The sequence below is a fragment of the Crocuta crocuta genome, unplaced genomic scaffold (assembly GCF_008692635.1).
Source record: "Crocuta crocuta isolate KB4526 unplaced genomic scaffold, BGI_CrCroc_1.0 scaffold266, whole genome shotgun sequence".
Classification (NCBI taxonomy): Eukaryota; Metazoa; Chordata; class Mammalia; order Carnivora; family Hyaenidae; genus Crocuta; species Crocuta crocuta.
This window is the reverse complement of record NW_027531005.1, coordinates 1,551,856-1,577,177: the sequence shown is the minus strand read 5'-3', so window position 1 is coordinate 1,577,177 and position 25,322 is coordinate 1,551,856. Positions and strand designations below refer to the sequence as shown.

At 41.6% G+C, this 25,322-nt stretch overlaps 2 protein-coding genes and 1 long non-coding RNA gene across 10 annotated transcripts in view; 2 read left to right on the top strand and 1 right to left on the bottom strand.

Annotated features, from left to right (window-relative positions):
- Window positions 1-12,993, top strand: part of AGBL3 (AGBL carboxypeptidase 3) — a 67,734-nt gene extending 54,741 nt beyond the window's left edge. For 3 of the 4 annotated variants that reach the window (XM_077770685.1, XM_077770684.1, XM_077770683.1), the window contains exons 16-19: window positions 1,389-1,434; window positions 2,576-2,772; window positions 7,555-7,786; window positions 11,201-12,993. In XM_077770685.1, coding sequence (XP_077626811.1) covers window positions 1,389-1,434; window positions 2,576-2,772; window positions 7,555-7,786; window positions 11,201-11,504 — 779 coding nt within the window. In that variant the 3' untranslated portion in view covers window positions 11,505-12,993. Of the gene's footprint in view, window positions 1-1,388; window positions 1,435-2,575; window positions 2,773-4,262; window positions 4,370-7,554; window positions 7,787-11,200 lie in introns of those variants that run through there. The other variant, XM_077770686.1, reaches the window with a different exon arrangement.
- Window positions 1-23,142, bottom strand: part of LOC144237022 (uncharacterized) — a 69,220-nt gene extending 46,078 nt beyond the window's left edge. For 3 of the 4 annotated variants that reach the window (XR_013336736.1, XR_013336734.1, XR_013336737.1), the window contains exons 1-3: window positions 23,081-23,142; window positions 20,255-20,372; window positions 4,297-4,387 (exon numbers count right to left, since the gene is read on the bottom strand). This is a non-coding gene — a long non-coding RNA (uncharacterized LOC144237022). Of the gene's footprint in view, window positions 1-4,296; window positions 4,388-20,254; window positions 20,552-23,080 lie in introns of those variants that run through there. The other variant, XR_013336735.1, reaches the window with a different exon arrangement.
- A 111-nt stretch (window positions 23,143-23,253) lies between these two features.
- TMEM140 (transmembrane protein 140) overlaps window positions 23,254-25,322 on the top strand; it is an 11,933-nt gene continuing 9,864 nt past the window's right edge. Inside the window, exon 1 of one of the 2 annotated variants that reach the window (XM_077770697.1) lies at window positions 23,254-23,408. The gene's annotated coding sequence lies outside the window, so the exon portion shown is untranslated. The remainder of the gene's footprint in view (window positions 23,409-25,322) is intronic. The other variant, XM_077770696.1, reaches the window with a different exon arrangement.

The following is a 25,322-nucleotide window of genomic DNA, read 5'->3' as shown; positions in this document are numbered from 1 at the left end:
ATCAGTTATCAAAAATCTCCCAACAAATAAGAGCCCTGGACCTGATGGCTTCCCTGGGGAATTCTACCAGACATTTAAAACAGAATTAATACCGATTCTTCTCAAACTATTCCAAAAAGTGGAAATCGAAGGAAAACTTCTGGACTCTTTTTCTAAAGCCAGCATCACTTTGACTCCCAAGCCAGAGACCCAGCAAAAAAAAAAAAANAAATGTCATTACTACCCAAAGCAATCTACACCTTCAATGCAATCCCAATCAAAATTGCATCAGCATACTTCTCAAAACTAGAACTATTAAAATTTGTGTGGAACCACAAAAGACCCCGAATAGTCTAGTAATATTGAAGAAGAAAAGCAAAACAGGAGGCATCACCATCCCATTAGCCNGGCCATGTGTAGCCACATGGATGGACCTTGAGGGTGTTATGCTGAGCGAAATAAGTCAGGCAGAGAAGGACAAATACCATGTTTGCACGTATAGGAGGATTAAGAGGAACTTAATGGAGGACCGTGGGGGAGAAGGCGGCGGGAAATGGGGGGGAGAGGGAGGGAAGCAAACCATGAGAGACTCTTGAATGCTGAGAACAAACTGAGGGCTGATGGAGGTGGGGGAGAGGGGAAGGGGGGTGATGGACATGGAGGAGGGCACTTGTGAGGATGAGCACTGGGTGTTATATGGTAACCAACTTGACAACTATTTAAAAAATACATAATAATATGGCTTATAAAATTTAAATATACAATAAGGAGTTAAAATCTGTATCAGAGAAAGAAACAAAGATATTGTTATATTATTCTCACACATACTGTTTAGTTCTATAAATGACTGCTCATTGCCACTGTTAACTGCTCCTATTGTTTTTGCTTAATAGTGTTTATGTAACAGAAAAGGAAATATAGAATATTAATTGTACGTACCTATTTTATATTTTGTTAAAATCCTAATACATGTGATGTATAGCTACCTATTACATATTACACTATTTTTATTTTATCTGGAATGGCTGTGTCCTAGTTGGCTGTCTAAACAATTAGTCACTTTACTGTACATGTAGACAGACATCCTTCATAGATCTTAACGTGTATATATGTACATATATATGTTGAATATATATATTCAATTCTGAACTCTTTGACAATTATTGGATAGGTATTTCTGCTGTTTACTGTTGTCTTGAAGGAGTTCAATTTAAAGGCTTCTAGGGGAAATGTGTACAGGTATACCTCATATCTGAATGAAACAATGGCAGATTAATTGAAAATAAGCTCAGTTAAGCTAGCCATTAAATGTATGAATGAGGTAATTGCCAAGAAGTAAAAACAAGTTTTGTTAATCTTTAAAGAATCTCCATTTATAAATTAATTTTATGGTCTATTCTCTTTTTTAGTGAATATGCCTACACGAGCTCCTTGGCTTCTAAAAAGATATTTGAGGTAAGAGAACTATACTTGATTTCTTCTGACTACCTTACTCCTCTTCCTTGGCTTCTATGATTTTGATTTTGAATTAAAGCAATAGGTAAAAGTAACTTTTTTATAACAATTCCTAATGGATGTGCCCTTATATTCTCCATAGTGTCTATGACTAGACCAGTGTTGCCCATAGCAGCGCTTACGTGATGCATTTTGAAGGGTCGTGAGATTTCAGTATTCCCAAACTGTCCCCAATGGATGCCTTAAAATCTACAATTAGACATTTATTTTCTGCATTTTTCATTGCATTATCTCAGTTTCTCTTTCTGAAAAGAAGTATTTCTGGTATAAGATAATTATGCAGCAGTTTACAATGTGTTACTATCTGTAATAGCAATTGGAACCCTGGCCCCATATATGATACTGGTATCTAATACTAGTGTCTAAAAACTGGAAAAAGAATAGAAAGTGAATTCAGGGGTAACACAGATAAACTTTGTATTTTGTCTAAACCAGGAATTATTATGTCACTAGTGCCCTTGGCAAGTTAGGAATAATGACACGAACCAGAACCTGAGCAGTGGAATAGTAAGTATCTGAGGATGGACTGAATTTGTCCAACAGAGGAGACACCGTCTGCACTTTCTTCCTTCCTTGGCTCTTCTAGGAACTTGGTTTCTACTCAGTATAATGGGTTCTGTAGAAATATGTAGACTCTCCTCCCCCCAAAACCTACAAAACTAGGTAAGAAACCATCTTTAGGCATACCTGTACTTGGATCTAGATCAAACTAAAACAATTTTTTAAAATATATCTATGGAAAGAAATCAAATGATATATCAAAATAGGAGAAAGTAAAAAAAAAAAAAGTATTTAAGTTACAAAATGTAAATTCTAGACCTGCCCTTCCCTCTTATTAGCTGCATGATCTTAAGAGTTTAACCATTCTGGTCCCCTAACATTCCCTTTCTGATGTAAGATGGGGATAACATCGGCCACCCTGCCTCTATCATAGGACTGGTAAGATCCGCAAGTGAGCCCATAGCTGTAAGAATCCTTTCCATACTCTGAGGTGTAATATACAAATATAACACGGCAGTACGTTACTCTAATTAGACAGTTCATGGTTGCCATTGAAATCCGAGTACCCAATTTCTTTCAGCTCCCAAAATAGGATTCAGAGGCACAGCAAAGACCAACAAAGACAATTGTTAGAAACTGGTGAGAAGTCAGTCCAGGAAGTAATTCAGCCCAAGAGCACTGATGTGTATGGAAACTGTTTCAGAGTGACATCCTTCAAGTGTCCTGTGAGCACACAAATTCCCAACTGGACTGAGAAGACCAGGATGCCAACTGGAGGTGTTTTGGGTTGTGGTTGTTGTTATTTTTTAATTGTTTCAGATTTTAATAAATACAAAGGTTGTTTATACTCTATCATGAATAAATCCTATGAAATTTGGATTATGAGAACTTTTATAAACAGAGAGGATTAATAGCCATTTTATTACTGATTCTGAAAAATACTTATGTAATTTCTGTATGAGTCTATTATAGAAAAACATTATTTCAGTTTAATATAGCTTTGAGAAAAATCTTAACTGCCTTATTCCCAGTACCTCCTTGTTATTGGTGCCTTTTCCATACCATAGCATAAAAAAGTAATGAACTGATACACACGTGGATGAATCTCAAAATCTGAAAATCAAAATCTGCTGAGCACAAGAAAATAGATACAGAAAAGTAAATGCTGTATGACATCTCATGTGGATGAAATGCAGGCTAACTTATAGAGGCAAAAAAGCAGACGAGGGTTTCCTGGAGGAGGAAAGGATAGAGAAGGAGACGAAGGCAAGAATGGACTGGAAAGGAGCACAAGGAATCTTTTAGGGATGACGTTTTCTAGATCCTGATTGTGGGGACGGGTTTCACAGCTGTTTACAACTGTTGAACTGCCAGGGTTTGGGTTTCCAGGGCAACTAGCTGGGCGGACTTGTCCTCTGCTGAGATGGCAGAGACTGAGGGCAGAGCAGCAATTCAGTTTAGACTTGGTTTTGAAATCGTTTCAGACGCTGAAGTACAACAGGCACTGAATAAGCAGTTGGCTGGGAGGCTGGAGTTCAGGGAAGAGGTCTGGGCGGGATGTACGCTGGGGAATTTTCAGATAAAGGTAGTACTTGAGAGTGTGAACCCGGATGAGACTTCTAAGTGAGGACAGAAATAGAAGAGGGGTAAGGAGCTAATCCTTAGGAATTCCAGTTCTGATGGATCAGGAAAAGAAAACCACCAACAAAAGCAGCAGACTGAGCACCCTGTGGGCCGGGAGGGAACCTAGAGATGTGTGTCCTGGACACTAAGTGAGCAAGTGTATCAAAGAGGAGGCAAAAATCAACAAAGTCTGATGCTTCTGCTAAGCGAGGTGGATTTACTGTTGGGCTTTACAACATGGAGGGATTATTCAGGATCTTGATCAGAGAAATCTCAATAGAATGACAGAGGTACAAATCTAAAGTATATTTTAAAATAGAAGGGAGATAGGAGACAGGTAGTTTTCATGGAATTTTGTTAAAAAGGGGAGGGTTTTTTTCAGTGTCCCTCCCCCACAGCTACTAAAAATTATGTTTCTCAGTCTCATTCAACCTTTCCTGAGCTGAGATTCTCATCACTTATTGATTACATTATCTTACAGGCATATGTCCCCATGAATCTTCATGACATACTAATAAAAACTCTACAATTTTTTTTTTTACTGATTTCAGCGGGACTTATCTTTTATTCTTTTCTGTTGCCCCTTTCTTTTCAATATATGCATTTTCTTCTTAATTCCTAGCTTCATTATCCATTTATTACAGAAGGAATTCTGTCCTTTCCAATTACTGAACTTACCAAGTGGGAAATGAGATGGATTCTGTCAGAGAATAGTGAGAGATCCAGTCAGACTGCTTCAGTTCTGGAAGAGGTCAGATTTACTGATGAGCTGTGGTACAAATACAGAGATTCAGCTGACTGAGGAGAGTAGGGGAGGAGCAAATTCCTAAGTCCTAGCAGACAGGTTTCTTATATCAAAGTCATTTCTTTGTATTTGGTAAACACAAACGCACGCACTTCTCTTGCAGTATCCAGCCTTCTCTTTAGCTGGGCCCCCAGTGGCCGGAAGTAAGTCACGGCATTCCAGGCATCATTACTGTTTCCTCAGAACATGATTTCCCAGTGCAGGCATTTATTACCTACCTGTAAACACTTCATCTGGTGCCACTGATGGACTCTAAATCTTGGTNAAAAAAAAAAAAAAAAAAAAAAAAAAAATCCAGTTTTTGAAGCTGAGTGATGGATTTAAGAGGGTTTCTTATACTATTCTCTCTCTTTGGGGGGATATTGAAATTTTAAAAAATGAAGTCCAAATGTTTCTCCCCCAGGTATCAGTGGTGCCCTAGAACTCATACCCTTCAATTTCCTCGGTGATATAATTCTAATTACTACCCTCTTTCTCACTTTCTCAAAATATAGCAATATTCACTTTTAAATTTTTTTAATGTTTATTTTTGAGAGAGCACAAGCAGGGGAGGGACAGAGAGAGAGGGAAACAGGATCTGAGCGGGTTCTGTTCTGCCCTGAACGGTGAGATCATGACCTGAGCTGAAGTTAACCAACTGCACCACCCAGGTGCCCTGCAACATTCATTTTTAATAATGGACAATTCTGTTTTTAAAAAGCCGAACTGTGGGGGCACCTGGGTGGCTCAGTCGGTTAAGCATCTGACTTCAGCTCAGGTCATGATCTCACGGTTCATGGGTTCGAGCCCCGTGTTGGGCTCTGTGCTGACAGCTCAGAGCCTGGACCCTATTTCAGATTCTTTATTTCCCTCTCTCTCTGACCTTCCCCTGCTCACACTGTTTCTCTCTCTCTCTCTCAGAAATAAATTTAAAAAAAAATAAAAAACATTAAAAAAAGTAAAAAGCCAAACTGTGAAAAATTCAAACATAAACAAAAGTAGAGAGAATATAATAATGAATCCACCAGTGCTCATGACCTGCCCTTAGTAGTTATGGGCATCCTGCTAGTCTTTCATCTATTTTTTTTTTTTTTGGTGCTATTTAGAGCATTTAGAGTATCTGAAGCATTTAGAGCAAGTTCAGCAAATCATATCATTTTGCCCATATAGTTCAATGTGTATCTCTAACTGAACTTTTTTTTTTTTTTTACAAAGCATAACCTATTTCTTGCTTTTAGTCTAAGTGTATTCTACTTTTTCTTCTGTTATCTACATACCACCTTCAGCATTATAAGTAATCCTGCCACATCCTTTAAAATGTCTACTAGTCGTCCTTCAGGCTTTATTCAGGGTTTCCTTCTATCCCTTATCTCTCTTCCTGAGTATAGTGACTTTTTAAGAATTCTGTTAAAATGTACATGAAATAAAATTTACCATCTTAATCATTTTTAAGTGTAAAATTCAATTCATTCACATGGTTGTGCACACAGTCTCAAAATTCTTTTCATCTTGCAAAACTGAAACTCTCTACCCGTTAAGCACCTCCCCGTTCATCCCTCCTCTCAGCTCCTGGCAAGTATCTACTTTGAATCTTTCTGACTTTGACTGCTCTAGGCACCTTAATGTAAGTGTAATCAAGTGTTCGGAAGACAAATACTTAGCATTTATTTCACTTAGTGTAATGTCCTCAAGTTTCATCTATGTTGTGGCAAGTGTCAAAGTTCCCTTCCTTGTTAAGGCTGAATGATATTACAATATAGGAATAAACCATTTTATCCATTCATCCATCAGTGGACACATGGATTGTTTCCACCTTTTTGGCTACTGTGAATAATGCTGCTTCTATGAACTTGGGTATACAAATAACTCTTTGAAACCTGCTTTCAACTCTTTGGGGCATATACCGAGATGTAGAATTGCTGGATCATATAATAATTGTATTTTCAATTTTTTGAGGAACCACCGTTCTGTTTTGCATAGTGACTTCACCATTTTACAGTCCCACCAATAGTGCTCCAGGGTTCTAATTTCTTCACATCCTTACCAACACTTATTTTCTGGGTTTACTTTAATAGTAGCCTTAGTAATGGACAGGGGAGATGAGCACTTTTTAAAAAAATTATACTGATCGTCACAATGAACAAAATAAATGATAATTCCTTCATATCATGTAATAAAGAAGGGATTCTAATGTGCTCTTCCCATATCTCCATCCTTCTTTTCCCAAGATGAGAAGCTTTGCAGTCACCACTGATTCCTTTCCTCTCTCATCCCACATGAATTCATTAGAAAAATCTCAAAATACAGTAAAACCTTGGTATGCGAGCATAATTTGTTTTGGAAACATGATTGTAATCCAAGGCACTCGTTTGTCAAAGCAAATTTCAAGAACCATTGGCTCAGTTGTGATCATGTGACATTTGGCATCACCTACCATCCATATTGCAAGATATCGCTTGTTTATCAAGTTAAGATTTACTAGAAATGTTTGCCCACCTTGCAGAACACTCGCAGAACAAATTACTCGCAACCCAAGGTCTTACTTTATAGAATTATAAAACAGCAGGATCTTGTTAAAACAAATCTTGGGTTGTGACACTCCTCAAAATGCCTCCCCATTTCATACTTAGTAAAACCAAACTCTTTACAATGGCCTGTGAGGTCTCATGTGAACAGAGTCCAAATTACCTGTCTGAGCTGCTGTCTTATCTCTTCCCTCTTAGTTCAATCTACTTCAGCCACTTACGCCATCTTGGTGATCCTTCAACACACAGCCATGCACCTAGCTCAGGGCCTTTGCACTTACTATATCTCTTGCCTCGAATGCTCTTCCCTCTGGTCACTGCTTGACTCACTCCCTAACTCCTTTGCCATGTCAGCTTCACAGGGAGGCCTTCCCTGAATGCCTTAAAAAAAATAAAATAAAAGCCCCTTCCCTAAGAATTCTTTATTCCCCTCCCCAGCTTTATTTTACCTATAAATTTTATCATCTGACATATATTTTACTTTTTAGTTGCTCATTGCTGACCCTGTAAAGTAAAGCTCCAAATGGATAAATCTTTAGGAAGATCCTTGACACATAATGTTCAATAAATAATTGTTGAGTCAGTTCAGTTCGTGCATTTATACATATTTTTGTGGTTGCTCCACAGATCTGTGTCACAACTTTAAAAGAAAAATGAAAGAATGTACTTCTTTCCAAAGCAAGAAGACTGCCATAAATTGGACAGATGATGAGAAAAGACTCTACAGGGATAAAAGAATAGCTCAAACTCAAGAATTATTGCAGTATTTGCTCCCTATCATGGAAAGCACTAAAAATATGCAAAACCCCCAGATAAAACAGATACTCAATCCAAGAACCAACTTCCAAATTCAATATCAGTAAGTTAATACAATTTTGTCATTCTCAGCTATTTAATACATTTTTGGCAAGGAAGGAATGCTTATTAACTCATTACCCTAAGAAACAAACCTACCCTCTTAAAAATGGTAGCAGCTATACCACATTTGACAAAGGAGCAAAAGCCCAAAGCCATCAGAAAACACTGGAACTGGGAAGGGAGTAGCTTATCAGGCCTTATTGGATTGTCTTATTTGCATGAAATCACTCATTAATTTGAATCTATGAGTGAAGTATCCATGAATAAAGTGTGATCACAGCCTGACTTCAGATTTCCCTAATGTGGTTAAGTCCTATAATCTAGGAAGCAACCAGAATTAGAAAAAATTAACTTGAGTTACTTCAGTTTATAGATATTCAGAGGAAAGCATAAAGGGTGAGACCAGATTGGGGTGCCTGGGTGAAGTGCTTTTATGTGCTAGATACGATTCTATGTTTACCCACAAGCATGCATATATTTACATTCTACACATAAGGAAATTGAGCTACAAAGAGGTTAAGTAATTTGTCCAAGGTCACATAGCCAGCAAGTAGCAGAAATGCTATCCCATTTAGACATTCTGCTTTCAGAGTCTGTAATCACTATACATTGATATTTCTCTTTAAAATATAAATGATGGGGCTGCTGGGTGGCTCAGTCGGTTGGGAGTCTGGCTTCTGCTCAGGTAATGATCTCACGACTCGTGACTTTGAGCCCTACGTCAGGCTCTGTGCTGACAGCTCAGAGCCTGGAGCCTGCTTCAGATTGTGTCTCCCTTTCTCTGCCCCTCCCCCACTCATGCTCTGACTATGTCAAAAATAAAAACATTTTAAAAAGTTTTTAAAATATAAATGAAAAACAGAAGATCAATATACTTAACATTCACAGATCGCCTACACAGTGACAAAATTGTGAATATTTCAATAGGAAAATGAGCAAAGCCTATGAACCAGAAATTCACAAAAGGAAAAAATGGCCAATGAATATTTACAATGTTTAATTTCACTTAAACTGAGGGAATGCAAATTAAAACAATCATGAAATACTGTTCATCTTTGCCTCCCAGTGGAAGAATTCACTCACTGGTGATGGGAATATGAACTGATACAGAGGCTCAGGAAAGCAGTCCAACAATATAAATGAAAAATCCTCAATGTCCTACATTTTGACTAAAAAAATTACACGTTTAGAAATTAAACTAGGGAAAAAGGGGGGGGAAAAACGTAGGTAAGAGGTTTCTGAATGTTCAACAATAGAAGATTGCTTAAATTATATCCATAAAATAAACATATTAATTAACATGGGATAATGTTCACAATGCATACATGAATAAGAGCTACCGGACAGCTTTGGTATAGCTGCATTTGTGCACTATGCAAATATATTTAATGTGTGCATATTACACACACTGAAACACATGGATACCCAGAAAAATCTCTGGGAGCACATAGTCCCAACAATGATTATCTCTGGATAGTTAAAATATTGGCAGAGAATGATAGTACTCTTTATGCTTTCTTTTCCTAAATTTTGATTAATGCCTATTTGTTTATTATATAATCAACAAAGTCCAAAAAAATTGCCAAAAAATTGGCAGTTGGTGACAGTTTCTAGTCAGATGGGATAGCAGTCATGTTGGGGAAGGCAGTGCCTAACAGAAATTCTATCTAAGAGATCAGTTAATATGCACGAAACAGCATACAAGGGATCAATCACATATGATAATATCAGCAACTAAAAAATCAGGAAACTAATAACAAAATACAACAGACCTGGACAAAGATGACAACTAAGACATAGCTTGATTTTCAATCATTATTTTCATGAGAGAGTTCTTACATCCTTTGAACCTAGAAATGTACTTAGTATAGATTAGCCCTGAGTCTAGAAGAGTAGATATATAGTAGGTTGTATTAATTAAGAACTTTTTGGTTGCAAATAACAGAAACCAATTTAAGCTAGCATAATCAAAAAGCATAAGGTAGGGTAGGAGGGAAGAACTCTGAGAAAATCCGAGACTATTTATGGAAATAAAGGGAAGAGAGAATTCAGCCAGGTCTCAGACAAGGACTGACACTAGGGAATGGAAAGCTACCGGGGCTCTTTATCTGTCTTCAGTCTCCACTTTTCTTGCTCTACAAAAATGTTTTCATACCTCTTACCCTCCCAAATTTGCATCCTAGAGCACTTTAACTTACAAGATGCACTGTCTCTCATTGCCAGTTCTAAAGTATAGAGGAAGAGAATCTGATTGGCAACCATACCAGTGGGTGACAGATCAGACAGTTACAAATATGGCTGATGGAAGGCCTACCCTTGGGGACCAAGAGGCAATCCCCAGAAAAGGGCAAATTGTGCCTGGGGTGGACACTTCCCAAAGTATCTAGTGTAGGTATACATGGATATAAGAAAAAGTAGGAAAGTAGCAAGCAATTCATTCTTAACAGATGAATTCACTGTATATTTAAATTATTTTTATAATAATTAAATACAAAGTATTTTTTGTTCTTTTAACTGATTTCTTTATGGCTGCCTTTCTGTTTCTTATATACAGCTCAGCACACATACCATCACCCAGAATAAGTGGTACTAAACCAAAAATGAGAAAATCACACCTCTGTTGAACCATTTTAGACATCTATCCAAGTCTGGACTAGAGAGAGACTACTTAATGTATTTTATGGCAGAATTATCATACTAAAGAATGTAACATCTAAATGTAGGGCTCGAACTTGAGTTGTCTGCTCGGTTCTTATCCAAAATGAATGGAGTCTATTATATTAGCAAGATGATTTACATCTCTCACTTTATATCTGGTCAAACATTGGTCAGAAGTCAGATATTGAAGAATAAACCTCATGTTTGACATTCGATCTAGTAAAGATAAAAATTCTTGAGAAAGATTATATAGATCAAAACGTGATTAGAGAGGTTTTTCACTTCTGGGAAGATGAAATAGATGCAGCGTCCCTATTTGGGACTCACATTGATCTTTTTCCTGACTACAGGAAAAAAGAACCCAAACCTATAGCTGTATACTGAGTACATTCTAATAGAATAAACAAGTCAATTTTTAGAGAAAAGTGGAGTTTTAGAGAACATGTATTTTAACTAGATGTATAGTTAAGGCACTGAGGCCCAGAGGGGCCATTATATCAGGAAGCCTGGGTCAGGGCAGGCATCTCAGTAAATACATCCTCCAGGCATTCAGAAGCACGGGAATGGAGGACTTCTGAAAACTCATGACCAGAAATGAAGACCTAGATCATAGAAACAATGGTGAAAGTTTTAAGAGAAGATAAATTCACCAAAGGATTTAAAAACATGACTTAAACTATCACAAATACCTAAGGACTACAAATATCGAGGGTACGTACGTGTGGACAAAAACTCACATTCTTTCTTTCTTTCCTAGATTAAAGCCAGCTACTTACAAAAATATAAAGAGATACAGCACATCCTGGACACAACCCCGAAATCCCTCGTTTATAAGCCAAAGGAAGCTTGTGGTAAACTCTTCAGAGTGGCTCCAGTCTGTGTCCCAGAGTTTGTCACCTCTCAAAGTGCCCAAGAAGAAGAAAAAACACTCTCGAGTCAAGGCCACAAAGACTCAAGACCTGAAACTTCTCGGCAGCAAATGGGAGACTGCTCTCTCAAGTTTTGAGAAGGATGCAGGTATCAACAAAGAGAGTCTTCAAACTGAAGAACCCAGTGAGTGAAACTCTAAGCAAATAGCTCCACATCTAACTAAAAATAGGGATGAACAACCAAATAGGAATTATGGACAACCTACTTTCCATCTGAATTTCCACAGGGACAAATAATTTAGCTTTAATGCTACTCTGAAAACTGTGGATGAAAAATAACATACGCGTACACAGTAAAAGGAAAAGAAAAATGAGAAAGCCCTCCCCATCCCTCTATCTCTATCCCTCCCCTTCCATACACGTACGCATAGACTAAACTGCAAAGTCTACATAACTTCTCTTCTTTAGTGGGAACATCTTTCCGAGATTTAAAAAGAAATGCAGAGAAAATACAGAAAATTTAAAATTACTTATATTTAATTCTTGTCAAGGTGGAAAAAAAATCTATGAACTTTTGAATTCTCCCAAAACAACTTACGCTTAAAACTCAAGGAAGGAATGACATACGCTATGACTTTAACATCCTTACAGGGCACCTTCATGCATTAGTCCGCAAATATCATTTCTTGGGTTTCTGTTATATCTTCAGTGTGCTAGAAACCATCGATGATAGAAAAGACATTTCTCCCCACTAGAAGATTATTGTATAATTTACATATAAAACATACATGACTAAAATAACTACAGAATAAGATAGTGCATTGTAAAGTGCTAAGTTGTACACCTCCAACAATTAAAATACTATATATTAAAGGATGTTAAGTGCACAGAGCAACAGTGTGTCACAGAATGACAGTGAAATGCATTGATTATGGTTCACAATAGTCCTTTTACTTCTCAAAGTGTAGCAAAAATGTAAAAGATCAGATGTGCAGTTTCCTTTAGAGGGGACACATGTACCTCAGCAGCCATTCATTCATTCATGGGAAAGTGGAGCATCTCACAGTTTATCGCTCACAAGACAGTGAACACCAGTGGGATTCCTTGAGGACACTACAGAGAAGCAGGTATGTCAGCACAGAAGTCAAGATGGAAGTGATAAGTGAGAAAACAAGAGTCACAGGTCACCAATGGTGTCCATTACAGGAGAAGGCCAAGCAGAATAAGGATCTGGTAGGTGAAGTACATAAACATTACAAGCTACAAACCTAGCTCATGGTAGCAAGATCGAACTCGGAAAATCTAAGGTTGGGTAGTCTACTCTCAACAATAATTCCAATAGCCAAAGGTTCAAGGAGAGCTCATTGGGATATTAAAAGCGTAACTACTATGTTTTTATTTTTGTTTTAATAGTTTTGTTTTGATTTTTTAGAGATGGTTCATTCACAGCAATACTGAGCAGGAAGTACAGAGATTTCCCATGAACTTCTTGACACCCACACATCTATAGCGCCCCTCCCCCCATCATCCCCATTGTCCACCATTTGTTACAACTGATGAACCTACACTGACACATCATTACCATCCAAAGTTCATAGTTTACCTTAGGGTTTTACTCTGGGTGTTGTATATTCTATGGGTTTTAACAAGTGTCTAATAAAGTATATCCATAATTACTGTATCATACAGAGTAGTTTCACTGCCCCCAAATATTCTCTCTGCTTATTCATCCTTCTCTCCCCACTAACCCCTGGCAACAACTCATCTTTTTACAGTCACTATAATTTAACCTTTTCCAGAATATCACATAGTTGGAATTATATAGTATGTGGCCTTTTTAGATTGGCTTCTTTCACTTAGGAATATGCATATAAATTCTATCATGTCTTTTCATGATTTAACAGCCAGTTTGTTAGAATGCTAAATAATATTCCGTTGTCAATGAAATTTATAAACCACTAGCAACAATAATTAGGAAAAAAGACACAAATTACTAATATCAGAAATGAAAGAGGGACCACCAGTACTGATCCCATAGACATTAAAAGGTTAATACAAGAATATTATGAACAATTCTCTGCCCACAAATTGGATAACCTATAGAAATAGACCAATTCTCTGAAAGACACAGTCTGCCAGAATGCACAAGAAGAAATAGACTAGCTGAAAAGGCCTGTATCAATTAAAGAAAAGGAATTAATAAATAAGTTGCCAAAATAGAAATCACCAGGACCAGTTTGGGTTGATTGATGAATTCTACAAAAATGTTAAGAAATTACACCAAATCTCTACAATCTCTAACAAAAGACAGAAGCAGAGAGAATACTTCCTAACAGTGTGTGGAATGAAAAATAGTACAGCCACTTTGAAAGACAGTTTGGCAGTTTCTTACACAACTAAACATATTTATATAATCATACTCCCTGGTATTCACCTAAAGGAGTTGAAACTCCACACAAAAACCTTCACACAGATATTAATAGCAGTTTCATTCATAAGTGCCAAAACTTGAAAGAAACCAAGATGTCCTTTAGTAATTGGATAGTAAATAAACTATGGTACACCCAGCCAATGAATTAGTTAGCACTAAGAAGAAATGAGCTATCAAGCCATGAAAAGACATGGAAGAACCTTAAATACTTATATTGCTTTTTATTTATAAAAATGAATGAAGGTGTCCAGTTCCATCCATTACAGAATAGCTGGTAATGCATTAACCCACCCTCTATAAACTAAAACCAGACCATCTATATGAAATAATTGATTTCAGACAATATGTGGTGAATCGCACAGGATTACAATGCTTGTGAGAAGGAGTATATGGGATAAACCCCACATTCACTCCTACTTTCTCCCTCAGAGGCATTTTCTAAACCGTGGTTCAGACAAGTAGAACCCAACAGTCTTACTGGCCAGAAGAAGTAGAGATCAGAGTTTGAATCCGGTGCAATAGCTGACATTTGGAGGCAGGGTGCTGAAGAAGAAGAAAAAACCACAGAAAAATAGGCCCCAAAATCGATGTAGAAGGTCTCCCCAGGTCTTTGACCATATCCTAAAACGACTACGTAAAAGCAAGAGTATGGTAAGCAAAGTAGAAAAGAGTCCTGAGAAGACACTAGAGTTCCAACTCAACCAGAGTATAGAAACCTTGGTGAAAATCCCCAACATTGAATTGAAACCCCAGGGGCTCCTGGGTGGCTCAGTCGGTTAAGCGTCCGACTTCAGCTCAGGTCATGATTTCACAGTTTGTGAGTTCGAGCCCCACGTCGGGCTCTGTGCTGACAGCTAGCTCAAAGCCTGGGGCCTGTTTCAGATTCTGTATCTCCCTCTCTCTCTGACCCTCCCCTGCTCATGCTGTCTGTCTGTCTGTCTCTGTCTCTGTCTCTCTCTCAAATAAAACATTTAAAAAATTGAATTGAAACACCAGAAAAATCATGCCCTGCGAATAAAGGCCATGCATAGGAACAAGGGCTACATCCTAGGACTAAAGACAAAACTGGAATAGAACATTCTAACATTCAAATAAAACCCCAACAAGATAGAGATAATCTACTAGTAATATAAATTCTTCCACAACAAAACTATTCTTTAGAAGAAGGTAACACAATCCAGCCCTTCTATAATGTGTCAACACCATGTCTAACATGTAATTAAAAACTAGGAGACATTAAGAAAGAAAAAGTGACCAATAGTCAGGAAAGTAGACAACAGAAGCAGAGATAATCCAGTAAATGGAGTTAACAGAAAAGACTTCAAAATGATCCTTTAAAAATCATACAGGAAAAGGTGAACAAAATCAGTGAAAATATGGAGCATTTCAGCTCAGAATTAGGCCTTAAGAAAGAAATTGACATTCTAGAACCTCAAAATATATGAAATTAATAACTCATTACGTTGGTTTAACAGCAGAAGATCAAATCAGTTTTAGGACTCATCAACAAGACCTATTCAGAATGCATCTTATACAAATAAATTAAAAAATTTTTAATTAAAGAAAACACCAGAAGAGAGAGGGTAAGAGAGATTTGGTGTATACAGTCTCTAAGTTTTAACATGTGTAACTGAGTTCCAGAAAGAGAAGAGAATTAGAAAAGCAATATTTGAAGAAATCTGCCAAAGGGAAGCTCAGCAGAGCTGAGGCTAAAGAGGATAATATGGGAAATTATGGAGAAATATGAGGAAAACCATACTTACACGCATCATAGGCAAACTGGTAAAAACCAAAGATAAAGGAAACATTGTGATGGTATCCAGAGGGTGGAGGAAAGCCATGTTCCCTTCAAGTGAAAAACTAGGAGAATTATATTTGGTTTCTTTACGGAAACTATTGAAGCCAGAAGAAAATGGAATTGCACTTTTAAGGAAATGAAAGAAAATAGACAACCTGGAATTCTTGGCCCATCAAAAAAAGGAAAAAAAAAAAACCCTTAAAAATTGAGGCTACTATGAAAAGAGGGCTGAATGTGTCTGAGTGTCTCTACTGTGACCCCATCCTCCATGATAAACGTGCCCCAGGTCCTGTATTGTGTTTGGCTCCCCAGGCGCGGCCTGGGGAGCCAGGGTTCTCGGGATGCTGCTGACGCCACTGACTCAGGCAGAAGCTTTATCGGATGAAACAAAAGACACACTAAGTCTGGGGCTTCATCCTGACACCATTAAATTGTTCTGTTAAAATGAGGCTTTAAGAGAAGAATGATCAGAGCGCGCCTGGGTGGCTCAGTCAGTTAAACGTTTGGCTCAGGTTATGATCTCATGGTTTGTGAGATCAAGCCCCACGTTGGGATTCTGTCTCTCCTCCTCTCTCTGCCCCTCCCCACTAGTACATGCATGCGCTCACGCTCTCTTTCTCAACATTTAAAAAAAAATAAGAGTGCTCTGCCACCTCCACCAAATAAAAGTTATATTTCATTTTTATCCCAGATGGCTGAACACCATTTCTGCATATAAAAGGGGTTGGCTTAAGTAATTTTTTCCATAACCAGTATCTTCTGTACTGTGGCTGAATTCTTTACTTTCAGAAACATGTTCTAAACTCTTAATTTGTGATTTCTCGTTAACAGTTATCACTCTACCAAACATGGGCCATCTTCAACCTCCNCCCAGCCCTGTAAGAGCCTCTATTCTCCACTCATAGGTGGGGATTCTTCACTCGTAGGTGAGCCAACCCTGCAGGATTTCTAGATCAGCCTCTGCTGATTGTTCCCTTTCCTATGAATAAAGGCTGTGTGGCGAGAACTGCTCGCAGCAGAGTCCTGGGTATGGACAAAAGAGGCTCTGGGCCTGAATCTGCTAGACAGTTACTGGGACAGTGAGATTTTGTCTAAAGGCACAAAAGAGAGCAAATTCAGCTGATAGGAAGACGTACTGCCTCCACAGGGGTAACCACAGTTCTGAAGATGACTGTGCTGATGGTGGCAGGGCCACATGATGGAAGGGGCCTGGGTCGATGAGTCACCTCGCTAAGGGCACTTGAACAACAGCAAGGTTCCACTGAAAACACATGACACGTTAAGACATCAACAGTTCTCCTTCATGTCTCCTGAGTTCTTACCGGCGACGCAACGCCTCTGGCGAGGCCCCTCGTTTCTCTGACCCGGCTTGTCTGCACTGACCAGACACAGGCTCAAGCAAGCCTACAGGGAAGGGAGATGCCTGTCACCTCGATAAGTAGGGTCTGCCTTCAGGGCTGCGGAAGGAAACGAACCCTGGAGGCTCACCCCAGAACGTGGGCGCGCCTCCCCTTTGTGCCCTGACAGCGCTGGCGCGCAGAGAACGTAGGGCATGGCGTGACACTGCATTAACCCTCTAGGTTTTGCGTAGTGTCAGGAGGGGCCAAAGTTCATGGGCTAGTCTGCTCTGCCTGCAATCAGCACAAGAGAAACACGCTTTCTGCGCGTGCGGCCGTGAACGAAGTTAGGGTGTACTTTGTTTTACGAGGGCATAATGTTTTATTCAACCAGGTCTCCCTTGCCCTCCCTACTGGTAGTCTGGCCTGGGTGGCCAGGCATCAGTTGGTTTTAGAAATAGAACACTCCAGGGGCCCCTGGGAGACTCAGTCAGGAGAGCGTCCAATTCTTGATTTTCGCCTCAGGTCATGACCCCAGGGTCGTGGGATCAAGCCCCGCATCGAGCTCCGCACTGGGCATGGAGCCTGCTTAAGATTCTCCCCTCCTCTGCCCCTCTCCCCCACTCACACTCTCCAAAAAAGAAGAAAAGAACAAGAGAACAGTCCACAGACAGCTGTGGTCCCCCAGACACCAGCAGCCAGCAACCAAGCTTCAGGGCCTTGGGACTGCCACGAAAATATCTTCCCATTTGGGTCCTAGAGCAGTGCTCTGGTGGAAGTATCTGACTGCTGGGGCAAAGCTCTTTGGGGTTCCCTTCAGTATATGCTGCTATGATTTCTCACTTTTTAATAAGAAGCCAACATACTTTAAGGAGGAATACAGAGAGAGCCAAACGCTCTTCTGTCCTGGTTTAAGAAGGTTGTTACATCAGTGAAAAGATTAAAATGAGTTTATACAAGCGTATGGATCTCTCAGGCCACCTCTTGTGGAGGCCAGTCCTCTGAAGGTACAAACTCTGTTTGGCAGCACAGGAGAGAAGTGTGGCCGGCTTGACCTCACCACTTGAGGACACAGTAGACCTCTGAAAAAACAATCAAAAAGAAACCTCCCCATCATGTTATTGTGCGATAATGGCTCATCACAATTTAGCAACAGACATGATCAGTCCAAGAGGGACTGAAACCCATCCAGTCCCAGCTAACGAGTGCTAAAAACATCTCAGGAAAAGATGTAGGACAACTTCAGAGGGAAATAATGGATGGCTTGGATGAAAACAGTCATCAATAGCAAAGCCTAAGCCTGCTTTCCAAGATGAGGAATGAAAAGTGTGGGGACTGAAAGCCCGAACAAACACCTTGAAAGTATCACCCATGCACGACACAGGCTGTAAATGAGAAAGGAGCCCATAAAGTCTCTGACTGAAACCGCGCTGAGAGCGAGGTTCACCTGCTCTCTTCAGAGACCAGCACCCGGATGACAGCAGTCCCCCTTTTAGGGAAAAGAGGACAGTTACGTCACAGGGACCCAGGCTCACATGCAGGTGCAATTCAAAGGTCAGTGCAGCCGACCCTGAACATCCGCATCCACCCACCGCAGGGCCTCGGGGGGTTTTGTCTCCTCAAAGGTAATTTAGATTCAAGCCCACGATACACAGTTATTAACTCTCTTCATGCTGTACAGCAGAGTTCCAGATTCATCTTCTAAACTGAAAGGCTGTACTTTTGGATCAAAGATCTCCCCTCTTACCCATCAACCCAGCCTCTGATAAACTCAACTATATTCTACATTACTGTAGATTCGATTTTTTTTCTTTAAGAGTCCATATGTGAGTGAGATCATGCAGTACTTGGCTGTGTCAGGTTTATTTCACTTAGTATAATGCGCTCCAGTTTCACCCATGTTGTTGCCAATAGCAGGATTTCTTTCTCCTGGCTGTGCGATATCCCACTATATGTAAGGATGTGGATTACATAATGTATAATCGCATTTTCTTCATTCATCTGTCAGTTTGCTTAAGAGAGTAGATCTCAAGTGTTATCACCACCAAAAAAAAGGAAGTGAAGTGATGGCTATATTAATTAACCTGATTGTGGTAATCACTGTACAGTGTGTATGTATATTTAATTATCATGTACACTCTATCTGCAATTTTTATTTGTCAACTGTAGTAAAACTGGAAAAAACAAGTCATACAAAAAGCAATTTAGATTGACCTCTATTGAACACTTTCATTGTTGCTATTTGATTCTTGTTTGCTCTTATTGATGTTTGATAGAATTATAACTCAAAGCTTTTTTAAATATAGATGGGTTTGGGGGCACCTACATAGCTCAGTTGTTTAAGCATCCAATTCTTGATTTCAGCTCAGGTCATGAGTTCAAGTCCCACATGGGGCTCTGCGCTGACAGTAGAGCCTGCTTCAGAGGCTCCCTCTCTCTCTCTGCCCCTCCCCAGCGTAGTCTGTCTCTCTCAAAATAAATAATGTTTACAAAGAATTAAGTAAATAAACATAGACCTGTTTAGGTTCGTTATGACACATTATTTCCATTTCATTGTGTCCCCTGCGATGAAAAGACATAAATATTCCATTTTTACTATTATTTAAACCATCACTGACATTTTTACAAAACCAGGCAAGATATTTGGAGGGAAACACAGACTCTTTCAATATACTATTAGAAACTTGTAAAAGTTTAATATTTACCTCAATAAGCTTTTATTGATATTATTAGTTTTAACAAAATGAAAAAAAACCTAAACAACAGGCACCAGAGTCAAATCTATGGGTATTTTTATCAGTTAAGTTCTAAAGATAGATTCAGGGATTTGCGTGTTACAGCCGTTTCTTATTTTGTAATTTTCTGAAATTTGTCATTTCAGATTTGTTCATGTATTCTTCAATGCTTAAATGTCCTTAGATTTTACTCAGCCAAAACTTTTCCCTTTAGAAAACAATTAAGGGGCAGAGAGATAGTTCTAGAACAGCAGCCCGTGAACCTTCTCCATCTACGCCGCCCCCCCCCCGTGAGAACACACATCTAGTAAAACTTCAAAACAACAACAAAAACCCTCCTCTGAAGTCTCAGGAAATCATCCTGAGGACACACAACAAACAGATGGGGAAACATTCATTCCAGAACATGTATTAAAGTCTCAGGCCTGAGCCATGCCTCCCGCTCCCTCCCCAGCAGTACAGCAGGGGGGAAGCTCCCCTCTCCCAGAGCAGGTGGCCAAGGCCACGGGGGTCTCGCGCCCCCAGCTCCCAGTCCAGGGCTGCGGCGGGTCCCCGGGAGGGGCACGTCCCGCCCTCCGTGTTGCAGACTCCGCCCGCCCTCCGCCCAGCGAGGGGGCCAAGAAAGCTAGCGCCCTGCTCACCTTTGCCCGCGCAGGGCGGAGAGAAGCGAGCTGAAAACCCGAGGGCCTGCCCCGCGCAGCGCGCTCCGCCAGCAGAGGTGTCGCTAGGAGAGGCCGCCGCCGCCTCCAGTATTTCGCCCTAGGAGGAGACGCCCTGAGAACGGGGAGCTCTGAGTTCCCCCCGCCCCACACCGCCACCCAAGTCAGCTGATGGGTGTGAACAGTGTGTGGCCAGAGTTCGCACCCGGGCCGAGGGTGCCGTCAAAACCCGGAGATTCGGGTGCGAAGCGATGGGGAGGCTCAGAGCTTGATGCGAGCGGCAAGCCGGCCCAGAGGCCGCTGTGCCGCCAGGGGGAGCCCTCGAGACAGCCGCTGGGAAGCCTCGAGGCGTAAAAAAATTACACTTCCAGTTAAAAATGGCAAGCTGGGCACATTTAATTTTTTTTATTATTTATTTTTGGGAGACAAAGAGGGAGAGACCAAGAGAGGGAGACGGGCAGAGAGAGAGGGGGAGAGAGGATTCCGGGCAAGCTTGGCACTGACAGCAGGGAGCGCAAGGGCAGCCTCGAACCCATGAACAGTGAGATCATGACCTGAGGCTGAAGTCAGACGCTTAACCTTAACCGAGTGAGCCACCCAGGCGCCCTTGGGCACATTTAATTTTGTTCCTTCTCAAAATCCCACAAAAATCATTTGTGTCTTTTCCCCATCATTTTTGTTTTGTTTTGTTTTTTTACTTTAATGTTTTTAATGAGACAGAGAGAGAGCATGAACAGGGGAGGGTCAGAGAGAGAGGGAGATACAGAGTCCGAAGCAGGCTCCAGGCTCTCAGCTGTCAGCACAGAGCCCGACGCGGGGCTCAAACCCACGAATCGTGAGATCATGACCTGAGCCGAAGTCGGACACTTAACTGACTGAGCCACCCAGGTGCCCCATCATCATTTTTGTTTAAGACAAGGCTGCAAGATTGCGAAGAGGAAAGGAGATGATGTGGGAAGCTGTAAAACAGAACAGCTTTACACTCTCAAAAATAACAGGAAGGCCAGACGGGATGGAAGAAAGCTTTCAAGATTATAAAGGCAAATAATTTTCACCTAAAACTCTGTACTCCATCGACCTTTGATTGATCAAGTGTAAGGGTAGGATAAAGACTAAATCGATAAAAGCCTTTGATACCGGCAACAGGAGCACAGGACAGAGGCAGAGGGGATCCTGAGATGGTGGGGAGGGCCCTTCCAGGGGGACAGCTGGGCGTCAGGTTCAAGGGTACTGGGGGAGCCTTTCTCGGGAAGAGGTCAAGCACCACTCATACACATTTCTTGAAAAAAGACTGAAGTTTTGAGGGTTGCACTGGTGTTAAGTACATAGAAATCCAAGCAGACAGAATTAAGGCAATTATTATCTCCAGGGAAGACTAACAACTAGGCAGGGAAGGGGGGAAAAATCAGTTTTCCACACGACTCCACTACTGTGTGTGACATTTACATAGTTACGATATTGCAGATGCTGGATATGGATTTAAGCAAACTCTGAATATAACCAGCTTGGAAGGAGGAGGAAGAGAAGACTCCTGCTTGTGCACACAGAACCAAGGAGAAGAAAGCTAAACCTTCATCTTTCTCAGCTGAGTGTCAGCAGGTGACGCCTGAAACTGAAAAACTAGAAAGTACAGAGACAAGCAGGTTATTTTGAGAGCTGGGTAAATACCTGAAGAATCTGCTTACCCAGGTGAAAGCGCTTGGCTCTGGAGAGGGGAGAATGTGGTTGCTGCTTTTCACAACAAACTTTGAAGAACTGTTCGGCCCTCTTAAAACTATGTGCATTGTAACTTCTAAGTGTATAAATGTAGGTTTCTCCCTGTTCTAGTACATCACTTTACTCACCGGTGTTTAATTTTCAGAGTAACTATTTTGTATTCAGTACCAAAAGGTTCATTTTTTTTCTCTGCCTTGCAGGCATTACCTAGAAGGTTATACTCCATATTTAGCAATCCTGTTTTTAAATTTTTTTTAATGTTTNGGGGGGATCGGTTCCACAGCTGACTCTGATTTCAGTTCACGTCATCTCACACTTTGTGAGATCAAGCCCCGTGTTGGGGCTGTCAGCCGGCTTGGGGTTCTCTCTCGGCCCCTCCCCTGCTCGCACTCTTGCAGTCTCTCTCTCAAATAAACATTTGCAAAAAAAAAAAAAAATTAGTAACAGCTGCCCTCATTATGTGCTCACTTACACACTGTCTCTCCCGTTCCCACAACAGCCATGCAAAGTCGGGCCGCTTCCATTTCACAGGTGAGAATCTCCTGCTCAGCTTGGCTAAATAGTTTGCTCATCTGTAGTTGGGAGCCTTGACCCCAAAGTCTCTCTTCTTCCTTTCCATCACACCTCGTCTTTCTAGGGTTTGNCGTTGCTAGGGCAGCTTCTACGGACTTCACCAGCCTGACTCCACACTGGAATTCCCAGCTGGTCATGTGGGCAAAAGAAGCAATTTTTAAACTCTGGCCTGGAGCCCCTGTGATTACAAAATAAAAGCTTGTTCCGCTCTTATTTTGAAGGAAGAGAGGTCCCCGCTGCTCCAGCACCGGCCCAAACATCCCTGGTGAGGTTTCGTGTCCAGAAAAGCCCAGTCATCCCACAAAGCCTGAAAATTCCTGAAAAGGAGGGGACACGGGGCATACGTGCTTCCCCAGGGGGTGACCCGGGTCCGGGATCTTGGACCAGATGATCTTAATGGTCCCTTCTGAATAAAATTCTAGGTGGTGTTTACTGGGAGTCTCAATCCCTGGGAGCTCTGAGAGCGTCCCGGGCCGTTGCCTTCGTGGACGTGTCGTGTGGCACCGTCGGGACCCTTACCTGGCTCTCTCTCAAGCGGCCGGGCGGCCCAGGCGTGGGTAAAGTCTGCGACCTGGTGAACCTGATGAACAACAGCGTTGTTTACGTTCCTTTTTTCTGAAAAGTCACGAGCCACCGGCAAGTGAGGAAATGAAAGTGAAATCAGCTGATGTGACAGCAGTCCGCAGCAGTGTCCCGGCGCTCGGCGAGCTGTTTACTCGGGCAGGGGGGGAAGGCCGGCTCCACGGCCTCCTCGGGGCCTGACGGCAGGAAGCCGGCGAGAAAGGAGAATCGGCCACACCTGACTCCCGGCCCGGCCTTTTCACGAGTGTGTCTGCGAGTCCTGCTCGTAAGTACCTGCCCTGCACGGGGCTGGGCTGGCCTCTCTCCGGGTGCAGCTGTGCTCGGGCCGCTCACACTAGCGGGGCCGTGACCGCCCGTCAGTGTCTGCACCCTCCCCCCCCCGCGCCCCCACGGCAGTGGCCTAGCCCGGCCGCTCTGCCCTCCTTCCCTCGCCTCCCGCCAGCATCATCCTGGGGGGCTCCGGTCCCCTAAGTGGCGGGGGCAATGCCAGTGTGCCCTGTTAGAAGCCCCCAGGGGTAACCTGGCGGCAGGGTGTTGCACGCAGTCCGTGCAAATAGGTGTTTATGGCCCGAGAGGTGGCCCATCCGAATATCGCAGCCAGAAAAGAGCAGATTGCGGACTCGAGGTGGCTAAACTATTACTCAAAGTGACAGAAACCCTCTGAAGCCTTCAAGTACACACCGCGAGGGGAGATTAGCAGAGAGACCTGTGTTCTTGACTCAGCATTTAACAGGGTCGAAGACATTCACAGCCTCTGTTCTTAGACTACAGTGCTTCTCTCACCCGCAAGTGCTGCTCTTAAAATAGTTTCTTTAAGGGGCACTTGGGCGGCTCAGTCGGTTAAGCGACCGACTTCGGCTCAGGTCATGATCTCACGGTTCGTGGGTTCGAGCCCTGTGTCGGGCTGTGCTGACAGCTCAGAGCCTGGAGCCTGTTTCAGATTCTGTGTTTCCCTCTCTCTCTGACCCTCCCCTACTCATGCTTTTTCTCTCTCTCAGAAATAAAACATTAAAAAAAATGTCTCTTTAATAGAGACTGTTTCCCTAATAACTTTCATTATACCTCTTCCTTATACCTTTGCAAAGTCAAAGGCTCCTTTGGGAAGGAAAACATACATCATGTGATTCCTTCTTTCCTTCTAAACTCGTGACAACTGAGGCGCATTTTTCAGTATCTTCTTCCCACACTCTGTCTCTCTCCAAGCCCCAAGACCTGAGAATCCGCTCATAAGACCATCTCTTTGGATTCTGCCCATAATCCCCCTTCTCGGTGTTCATGACAGAGGACGCCTGCCTCATCTTACCTAATCATGGAGCTCATGTGTGTTTGCCTTCTGCACTTCACGTTTACACAAATGCAACACATAATTCTGGAAGTATCTTTCATGCGAAAGGAGAACGATCATGCACAATGCCACCACCCGGAGACAGACGCAGCAACATTTTAGAATGTTCCCTAAGTCTCTTTCGTGCAGTCATACTCTAGTGGTATGATTTTAGCCTGGCTTCTCTAACGCCTGCGGAGTCTCACCGCCTTGACCCGTCACAGTTGAATCCCAATGGTGGGCATTCAGGTTGCTCCCATTCTTTGCCAAATGCTGTGGTGAACATTCCTGTATATAAACTACTGACTGCAGCTCTCATTGCTGCTTTCATATAAACTCCTAAGTGGAATTGCCCGGCCAAAAAAGAGGACGAGTTTTAGGGGCTTTGCATGCATATTGCCAAATCACCTTCCAGAAAGTGTGCGCCGATGTTTACCTGTCACGCAGGCCACCGTCCCCATCCCCGTGTGAGAAGGCCAGCCTTGCCGTGAGCTTGGTGCCATCCAGCGTTCTTATCTGCAGCTTTGATACGGACGGAAACTCACAGGTTATTTGACTCGGTTTATCTTTGTTTGCGCTACAAAGGCATAGACCTTTTCCTCCATGTTAGTCAATGAGATACAGTGGTTTATATAATAAGAATATATATATTTGTACTCTGTTGTCCTTCCTGGCACAGAGCTCTTAAAACGAATTTCCTAAGTGAGAACAGAGATAAAGGTGTCTTCTTTATTCATGACAAGCTCCTTTCAGCCACGTCTGGGTTTATGCTAATGAGCTGACTTTTTGGAAAGTCCCTGTAGATGGGGTTTGGTTGTTGGAGAAACAGCCTTGTGATTCAAGGGTCAGAATTCA